Source organism: Corylus avellana, chromosome ca2 (genome assembly GCF_901000735.1).
Source record: "Corylus avellana chromosome ca2, CavTom2PMs-1.0".
Taxonomy (NCBI): domain Eukaryota; kingdom Viridiplantae; phylum Streptophyta; class Magnoliopsida; order Fagales; family Betulaceae; genus Corylus; species Corylus avellana.
The window spans coordinates 43,984,353-43,995,037 of NC_081542.1; the positions used below are offsets into that span (position 1 = coordinate 43,984,353).

The window sequence follows — 10,685 nt, forward strand, 5'->3', positions numbered from 1 at the left end:
TTGCTCGTAAATTCCTTCCTCCTAGTCATCCGAGTCACCCCCACAACCAAATCCGATCAATATCCCGGCCATGCGATGTGTTTATAAACCACCGGGGGATCGACACGAAGAGAACTATTTCCGGTTTGCTCTACTACCACCTTTCCATGCTCCGGCTGAAGCCGTTTCTCGACAGCGAAAACATGAAACCTGGGGAGAAGCTGTACGACAAGATCGACACCGGTATTCGGAATTGCAAGCTGGGGATCGCCGTGTTTTCTCCCCGCTACTGCCAGTCCTATTTTTGTCTCCATGAGCTCGCTCTTCTAATGGAATCAAAGAAGAGGGTTATCCCCATCTTCTGCGACGTGAAACCTTCGCAGCTTCAGGTTCATGACGACGGAACTCGTAAGGCGTCGGAGCTCCAGCAGTATAGCCGGGCACTTGAAGAAGCTAAATATACCGTCGGCCTTACCTTTGATACCTCAAGCGGGTGCATTTCTATTTCTTCTTCTTTCTTTCTTTTTTTTTTTTTTTGCTGTTTTTATTCGATTCTTTCACATGTTTTGTAGAAGATGATCTCTAATGTTGTCTCTCATGATCTCTCTCTGTGTATTTTTTTTTGGGTTTTTAGGAATTGGTCGGAATTCCTAGTATCTGCTTCGGATGCAGTGATAGAGAATCTGCTCGAGATAGACGGGGAACGACTGCGTAAATGATGCTAAAATAATCAAGCTGACATGCCCAAATGTACATCACAGCTAGCCGTGAAGAAGAATCAATGCATAGTTTTCGTTTTGAATTCTTTAATTCTGAAACCCATAATTTTTTTTTTTTTTTGAATTTATTCTTTTTTTGTATAGCAGATCAAAGGCAAAATTCCCAGTACTGCTAACACAAATTAATTGTTTGATCACAGTTGTAAAATTCCTCTTTTACTCGTTTCTGTAATCACTGATTTGTTGATTTTTGGTGCCTTTTCAATATTTTTGAGAACTTTGTAAGAAATATTTCAAGTCAAAAAGAACGTGAAAGTACTCTATTCTTTACCGATTTTTGTTTATGGCTGACAAAAGCGGTGGAAAATGTACGTTTTTTTTGTCTACTTTTCTCTCAAGTTATTTATATCATGCAGTCCTTTTCAAAGACGTTGGGTACAGTGGACAAGAAAAGGAAACTTATTCCCAAAATGGAAACTACTCTATAAACTCCGTGAACTTATGGCGAAGCTCTCCTCGTATTGCTAGCATATTCATTAACTTCCATTGATAATATAAGATATAAGTAAATATATAACATAATAATTAAGCTCAATTGTTGGTTTCTTTCAACTACGTACTATTACACATGAAAATATTGCAACTAATCAATATTTTATATGCAAAGAAATTTAACCAATTAATGGTTACCACGATTCAATATATGTATATCAAATTGTTTTCAAGGCTGAGCATTCATAGATGTTTCTTGGAAAGAATTAGAGTAGAGCTTGATATATCATATTAAATTATTATTTATCTCAAAAATTTAAGCTAAAAATAATTAACAAATTTAATTATTTAATCATTACTTTAAGAATATAGACTAAAGTTTGATGGTTTAGCTACAAGCTCTACTCATATTAGTCAAATCAGACAAAATGACATTGATAGACCAAATATACACTTGGTCAACTTAGGTTGGGTCGGTGTAATAAAACCCAAACTGTAAGTCCTGACCAAACCATGAAAGCGAACACAAAGGCACAAAACAGAGAACATGCTTTAAGACTCGACCAGTAGGGAAACTCAAGGAGCTCAACCAACCCCGTCAACACAGTGATTGCTTGGAGGATGTTAAGATTGTAGTACATTAACCACTTCATGGTTTCAATCCAACTACCCCATGATTTCAAATGAATAATCTGGCTAAAGCCATATCCCGCCAATAATTAAGTGAAAAACCCGTATCTAAATCTAGCTAACGCCATACTCTACAAATGAGCATAAAATTCAATACGACACTCGGTTCATGTCATACTTCACCAGCGAATGCTCAATACGATCATTTTAGGTACAACCACACAATCAATCTAGCTCATAGACAATTTTCTCAAAAAATTCCTTAGCTCTCCAATTTTTTAGGGCGATACACTATTTTCCTTTGCTAATTTAAGCAATGAAGAGTTCTCCTACCGACAATCCCAACAAGTCTCCGACTGTTTCTATCTTTTTGTATCCATGGTTAAAATTAGGTTTGTTGATCTGTGTGACATATAGGAGTAGAAAGCTCTGAATCTTCAATACCTCCAACAAAAACAGAACCATGTAATTGGGACGGCCCTGACTGACAAACGAGACCTAAGGGGGGCTAAACCGATCAGAAATAATGAATTAATAAAGAGTTAAGAATCTTGTAAAATTGATATATGTTAAGAAAACAAACGAGACCTAAAATTTACAGAACTTTGTTGTAGAATTACCTTAGAAATTTAAAAGATCTTGATCCACCGCACTCGTGCCACTCGAAGTTATCCTAAATCTAGTGATCGATCAGAAACAGTTTGTGATTTTGACCCATAAGTATATTTGGTCCTTTCATTTTTTTTGAACAAAATCTGATCAGTCATATATAAAGGATATTTTGCAATCTTCTAGAACTGAAAAATCAAAGCAGTTTTCATGTACAATCTAGGTTTTTTCCAAAATTAGAAGAAAAAAAAAAAAAAAAAAGTATCCACCGATTTGAGGGATGTAAGCATTTAATTAGAGTAATGCTACAAGTCTCTTTTGTATCCCTCTTGAGTCCATTTAAGAATGATATGATTATTAAAATCACCATTGAACTTGTAATTGATTATTATTAGATTTTGATCAAATGATGATTTTAATAACTATATCATTCATGAATTAAGGAGATCCAAATACTAGAATTTAAAATCAATTAATGCATTTTCCTTGTAGAATTATGATTTTTCCAACATAAAAAAGTATTCAATGAAGATACAGGCCAATCATAAAGAATTATGACTTTCTTTTCTTTCTAATTAAAGACTTAAACTTTATACCATCCATATCAACCGACCAAACGCGCAAGCAAAAAGCTCATTCAATCGCCCACCAAAGTACGAGAAAAAAAAAGTTTCGGCTCCACTTGACCTTTGATTGACTACTGCATATAAAATTCATTTTCTAAGCTTTCCCAATCTGGCCAACAAAAAAAGTCCTACCAACTCGTGATTCATATTATAATTTCTTTTTCTTTTTTTTAAAGTGCATATTATAATTTTTTTAATATTAGTGGTTACGAGTGTCAATGTTCGACGAACAGGACTTCTTAGTCGAGTCCTTCGTTATTTTTACTTGTTTGAAATGTTCTTCGTTGTTTTCTATGTTTCCTTGTAGATATTGGATGATCGTTTACACCTATTTTCCATCTTCAAATGTCTCTAGGCATATTCTGAAGGCACACATGCATGTAACTATGTAAGGAAAAGCTTGAATTTTGAAGGGACTTTGAGATAAAATTATTCTATTAGAGCATTCACAATGGACGAGTCAAATTTTTATGCAAAATGATTTTTCAAAACTCACTTTTTTCTAGTTTAGCTAATAAATTTTTAAATGCCTCTACATCCGATTAGCTATATTTCTATCTATTCTATTAAAATATTATTTTTTATTCTTTATTGGGAAAAAACGAGAAAAATTTTGGGAAAAAGAGAAAACTAGGTAAGAGAAACAATAAAAAATAAAATGGCTCAATTGAAAAGTGCGGCTACATTTAACTTCTTTTTTTGCTCTTCCAATCAAATATCCATTTTATATATATTTTTTGGCTAATCCAATGTAGGGCTTTTTTTATAAATATGATTAACCATTTTAAATAAAAGTAATATTTGGCTTTTTGCATTGTGAATGCTCTTACAAGTTAATTAGGTAGGTAAACAATTTTCTTGAAACTTTTTTTTTTTTTTTTTTTTGATGATCCTATTCCATTATGTCAAGGGTTTGCCCCGCAAAAAATAAAAAATAAAAAAAAATCCTCCAAAAATATTTCTTCACTTTCGAAAATACATTTTTTCCTTCAGAAAACCAAAAGGCAACTTTTAATTCACTTTCTGCAACATAGAAAATAAGAACTTATATAAAAACTAATAATACTCAATTTTTATCGATAATATACCACATTTTTAGTACTTTGTATTTTCCAGGTGGTTTGCTGCTAGGGACGGACCCAGAAAATTTTATGGGAGGGGGCTAGTCAAATTTTTTTTTTTCGGTTCTTTAGAATTTTTTTATTAAAAAATATTATTTTTGTTGTTTTTTATGAACTAAAGACTACCGTAAGGACAAAAAAAAAAGTGGACATTTGAAAGTAAGGGCCAAAAATAAAAAAACTTAGTGAGTATGGGCCAACAAAATTAAAAATATGGCCAAAATTTTTTATCAAAAAATTTAAAAATAGGGCCAATTTTTTCTCTTTTTTTGAAGGGTGCCAAATGACTAAAATTAAAACTTTAACTTTACTTTTTTTTTTTTTTTTTTGACTTATAATATTTTTTTTCCTTATTTTGAGGGGGACCATGGCCCACCCCGGTGCCCCCTTCCCTCCGTCTCTGGTCGCTGCGATCAAAATTTTACTTTAAAAACAGTGCTGATTATTGGTTTCTATATGCAAATAAAATTAAAATTAAAAAAAAAAAAATTAAAAAAAAAAATTAAAAAAAAAAAAAAGGATAAAGGTCCCCACACATTAAACAATTAATATGTGTACTGCCTTAAAAGCAAAATCTTACTATTATCTAAGATGGTTGTCTCTCACCGACAGCCAAACCCATATGCTTTTGTTAATGAATGATCCCTTTCCCTTCCATGCAATTAATCTGCCAATACACGTTTGCATTTGCCCATTACTTGTTAAACAGTGGTTTACTTTTTCACTTATTAAGCCTCGATCCCCTCAAAAAAAAAAAAAAAAAAAAAAAAAATTAAGCCTCGATCCCCATCCTATCAAATACCCTCTAATTGGCTCTTGATCCCTTTATGCTTCTGTGTTATTATCAATTTATCATATATGATAATGATCAGTTTGGAGAGGCAGCTCTCTCTTGTTTCTTCTTGTTTTATAATGCTACGGATCTTAATTAGCAGCAAATCTGCCTATCAATCTTACACTCAGTTCCTTCTTGCAAATGGAGTTGCCCCCACGCCCCCAGTGGGGTGGAATAGGATCCTCTCCATTTCAAAATCCCTCCATTTCCTCCATTTAGTGCATTTTGAAGGGTATTGCATTTAATGCACTACCCTTATTAAAACTTTTGGACAATACTACCCTTCAAAATGCACTAAATGGAGGAAATGGAGGAATTTTGAAATGGAGAGGATCCTTTTCCCAGTGGGGTAGCTTGTAACACCCTCTTGCTTTCAAGCTAGTCGTGTAAAAGCTTGATTGAGATTAATTGTTTTGTTTGACAATAATGGGCGTTTGAATGAAAGTAATATTTTAGAATTCTTGGGAATCTTGAAAGATTTTCTTGTTTGTTTGTTTGCACTTAAGCGGAGAGAATCCACATTCTCTTGGGATTAATGCAAATTACCTCCCGAGTGCTTTATGCTAGGAATGTAAATTTCATTCTAGGGAGGTTGAAATCCACATTTCCAAGCAATTACCAAGAATGCCCATCCCATACCTCTTTACAAGCCATTTTAACAAACCGAAATGATTTTAATAAAAGTTAGCACGTTGACAATTAAATAGATGGGACTTTTCATTTGCTTCTCAACCTGAAAAATGCATTGATATTAATATTCATTGTGTTCTATCATTGCCTCCAAGTGGTCTTACATGTACATTGTCTGCATGCTTAACATGACGGTGCAAACTGTTGACTTGTGTGCCAATGAACATTAGGGTTGTGGGTAGAGTAAAAGACCATTGACATAATTTCATGTGACATAGGTCATATTACTACTAATCTTCATTTTATTTATTTGATCTCTTTATTTGAGAGAAAATACACTTTTAAGTCTCTAAGCTACCACCGTATTTTAATTTTATTAATACCTCTAAATCATGAGAGCTCTCGTACTACTACTACTGCGTGTAAAATTAAACACTCAATATATGATTGAAAGAAAATTACTCATCTTAATATTATATGACAATAAAAATTAAGAAAAGCATGGCTTTGATTTTTAGGGAGTATCTTCGGTTTCTTTTTTCTTAGAAATCTCTTTTAATCTTATTAATCGATTCACCCTTAAAGCACGAAGAGAGTAGATATTTTGGAAAGAATAAATAATTTTTACAAAATACGTAATAATAAACTAAATATTAAAAAAATCATATTTTCAAAAAATTCCTCTTAAATTTCTAAGTATTTTAAAACTAAAATTCAAATTGCATCGAAATGCATGTAAATGCCGAAAGAATATTACAATATTATTACTTGTTTTGAGCGCAGTTGGAATATAGTGGTACTGTTTTCCATGCTTAATTTAATTTAATTGAAAGAATATTACTTGTTTTGTAAATGATAATCATGATCTCATTTTTTTTTTTTTTATTATTATTATCAAAATTGCCCTTGGCCCTTCATATAGTGGAAAGTTGGAGTAGCAAACACTTAATTCTCTTTTTTATTCATACAAATTATTATATGACAGCGAAAATGAGGTTAACTTTCCTAAATTGACTTTCAACCTCGAAAAAAAAAAAACAAAAAAATTGACTTTCAACCGTTTATATATAATGATACTCTTTCTTCAAAGTATTGCTGGATTGTTCATTACTTCATCTCTTATTTTAATTTAATCATAAATATACTAAGGTTACTTATTTCAATTTACTAATGGTTAAGCATATATTCTCACAGAATATATGTTCTTCACCTAACTAGAAAAACCAAAGGAACTTCCTGAATGAATTCCTCGCAAATGACTAAGACCAACATTAATGGGATTGTAGAGAATAGAGACCAACAGAAGATTTTATTACGAGCCGACCGGTCATAGTAAAACGACCGTATCTTGCATGAGATGAACATGAACATTAAATGAAGGCAAAATTTGACGACATTGGAAAGTTTGGATTTGGCTTACATTCTGTTATTAAAATAACAGTATGTATGCTGTAGTTTAATCAACGGTCAAGATTGAATTTTTCAAAATCTCTTTTTATTTTCTCTCTCCTATTAAATACTTTTAAAAGTAAGTCAACTTTAAAATTTAATTTTGACCGTTGATTCAACTACAGCATACATGCTGTTATTAAAATAACAGTATGTAAGCCGGATCCGGAAAGTTTATTAAAATTACTATAATTTTATATTTCATGAAAAAATTTCAATTCTAACTCTTACTAGAGAAATAGAGAAATGCTATGTGTTCTTCTAGTATTCTCTTGGTGTCCTCCTAAGTGTGATATGACTTTTAAAATTATCGTTGAATTTGAGATTATCATTATTGTCTTTTAATCTATTAGTGATTTTAAAAGGCACATCACTGTTGGGAGGACAACATAAAAACAGTAAAAGAACACCTAGCATTTTTAGTCAAAATATGTCTTCAATAGAAGTCCTAAAATCTAGTTCTAGAAGTTCAATTGCTAGTTCGATGGTAGTTTGATTGATTGAAGTGATGAGGTCTCTTTAGCATAAATTATCAATAGGTCAATTGATAATTAGATCATAATTTGTTCAATTGAGAATGAAATTTTTTCAATCGATTGAAAATAATGTTCGACCTATTGAACTTGTGATAAGGGTTGCTTTTAAATTTTCTTTTATGGGCTGTGACTCTACTTCTATTTAAGCTCAATAATGACAGCCTAAAAACATTCAATGAGTGATTTTTCTTTGGTTTCTTTACAATTTCTAAATTTTTTCGAGTTGTGAGTTATTGTATTGTAGATTTGGCTCCCGGCCCACACCGCCGCACCAAAATCAATATTACATAACCTTGGTCGAACTCGAGTTAACTCAATATTATCTCAATGTAGAGAATTATGTTGATATGGTTGGACGGTTTTACATCTAAATTAAAAATAAGAACTTCGAGAATTCGGGTGAAACTACAATGCTTTCCGGATGAAAGCAATATTGTCGAAACCGAAATACCATTACAACATATTTTTGCTTAAAAACCATTAGCGCAGAATATATACATTCTTTTCTTTAATTAAGGAAAACCATAATTTATCAAACTGTACGATCAAGTTTTTATTTAGGATTTAAGTTATTCGCGTATATATGTAAGTGCTTCAAGTGCAAAACAGAAAAATTGAGTTTAATAAGTCCAAATTTGGCCAAATTAAGCTTGTAGCTTTATATATAATTTTGTTAAATTAACACTTATCCCATAAGTTTAAGCTAATAAGAAATAATGAATTTAATTATATATTCTAATACTCTCCTCACTCACTACACACAAAAAAAAGAAAAAAAAAAGAAAGAAAAAAGGCTCAATTAGTGATGTTTGGAATAGTGACGTTTGAATAGTGTTACTATTCATGTATAAAAGGCAACACGTCATTTTTTACGTGTGAATAGTGACACATAAACAGTACATTACTATTCAAACGACTCAAATTTTCAAAATATTGGCGCTCAAACTTTGCATTTATAACAATACCACTCACACACAAAAACTTCAAAATTCTCCTCTTTCACTCTCGCATGAAATTATTATTATTATTTTTTTTTTCTTTTTAAAAAGGTGGGTGGCTGCTAGTTTGTTGCCAAACTGGTAACACTCCAAGGCAAATTAGGGGTGGCCCAAGGCCACCGCCAGCCTCAAGGGTGGCCGCGAGCCACCCTTGGGCAGATCAGGGGTGGCCCGGAGGCCACCCCCACCCCCAACGGACAGCCACCCCTCTAATTATTATTCTTTTAGAAAAAGATAATTAATTTGATTTTTTTATTATATATGTATTTTTATTATAATTTTTTTTTGGTAATTTTTTTTTTTAATTTTTTTTTTTTTAAAGAATAGCGACATTTGAACAGTGCAAAGTGTTACCTTCTAGAAGGTGATGCACATTGTTCACATGTCACCTTCTAAGGTGATGTGTGGGCAAAAATGTCAAATAGTGACATTTTTACTGTTTAAATGTCTCCAATTTGTTCGGAGACGTTTTCAAAATGTCACCATTCGAATGTCAATAATTCAATAATGACTTTTTTGTTTTTTTTTTTGCTGCCAAAAACATCACCTTCCACATGTCATTAAATTGCCAAATTTTTGTAGTGATACTTGTCTCTCAAACTATTTCCCACAATAAGTGAAGCTTAACACATAAAATATTCAATTGAAATGAGATGTGAATTACAAGACAATGTCCAAATTTGTGACATTTGCTCTATTACGTACCATTTTAAATGGTCACTTATTTCAAAAACCTATATAAACCAATAGAAAATTATGAATTTAGTTTAATTCTAACATCTCAAAACATGAAAACGGTCTTCTTGTTGAATATTTTGGTTTTTTTTTTTTTGTTCCATACATCTCAAAATTATGAAGCAATTTCATAATGGGTTAGATTACGTCGACAGACCAGATTGCCGATCACACCTATTGAATGAACCCCAAGATCCGCAAGATTTTGGACTGAGATCCACACACAACTACCCGAACCACCCTCTCATATTTCTGGCATGGGCTTTCGCCTTTCTGCTTTGTTGTTTCTCTAACAACACGCAAAATATATATATATTTTTTCTTTGCATCTTCTGTTGTAATGGTGGTCCTGAGTTGATCTATATATGCAAATTAGGCAATGAGAAAATCTAACATGGAAACTGAGATGGAGAACATGGAAGCCTACACCGAGTCAGCCGGCACAAAAGTAAATTGCACGTTTATGAAAGCAAATCTACCCGTCAACTTAAAGGTAATCTACAACCCTGTCGTCTTCTCTGTCTTTTGTCCTCATTGCAACACTTTGTTCTTGGGTTGAGACTCGGTCGTGATCACCAATGGAAAAATCTGGATTCCTTAATTTTGTTTGTCGGGTTGTTTTTCTTTTTTGTTACTTCAAACGTATATATTGAAAACAAATGTTCATTTAAACGTATCATCTTTTCATTCTTCAAACGCTGTGGTCTCTTGGCATCAGGGCTGACTAGACTACTAGGCGAGTGAGGCGCTCGTCTAAGGCCTCCGGATTATTAAGGCCCAAAAATTATTTTTTTTTGCCCAAACAATTTTTTTAATAATTTTTTAAAAAAAAAAAAATTTAAGGCCCATTTTTTTAAATAAGGTCCAAAAATTTTTTCTTCATAAAAACTTAAGGCCTCTAATCTAATTATGATAAGCAAGTAATTTTAAAAAATGCCTCAATTTAAATATAATAAGCTCATACTAAAATAAGACCAATTAATTCAGAAAATCAAATATCCTTATACTTAAAAAGAGCATATCTACCTATGCATTCAAAATTATTTGATATTGGAGAGAGATGAAACCTTATGATTTTTTCATGGCTTCTATTTCACACGGTGAAAGAAAGACAAAGAGAAGTAGCAGTTTGGGTAAGGATTCATCAAAAAAACTTGATATCTCTTTTTGTATTGTTTATTTTTGTGCTTGATGATTTTCTTGGTGGGTTTTGTATGGATTTTTGACAATTTTTTTGGTGGGTTTTGTTTGAAATAAGTGTATCAATGAGATAAGGATTTATAAAGAAAATTGTTTTTTTTTTGTGTAATGTTTATTTATGTGCTT

The 10,685-nt window shown here is 32.1% G+C and overlaps 2 protein-coding genes across 2 annotated transcripts in view; both read left to right on the forward strand.

Moving 5' to 3' along the window:
• Positions 1–698, forward strand: part of LOC132169895 (probable 2' cyclic ADP-D-ribose synthase BdTIR) — a 1,769-nt gene extending 1,071 nt beyond the window's left edge. The window contains exons 2-3 of the mRNA XM_059580838.1: positions 26–472; positions 614–698. Coding sequence (XP_059436821.1) covers positions 26–472; positions 614–698 — 532 coding nt within the window. The remainder of the gene's footprint in view (positions 1–25; positions 473–613) is intronic.
• A 9,055-nt stretch (positions 699–9,753) lies between these two features.
• LOC132169896 (ABC transporter G family member 9-like) overlaps positions 9,754–10,685 on the forward strand; it is a 4,401-nt gene continuing 3,469 nt past the window's right edge. Inside the window, exons 1-2 of the mRNA XM_059580840.1 lie at positions 9,754–9,852; positions 10,243–10,259. Of these exons, the coding sequence (XP_059436823.1) occupies positions 9,754–9,852; positions 10,243–10,259 (116 nt within the window). The remainder of the gene's footprint in view (positions 9,853–10,242; positions 10,260–10,685) is intronic.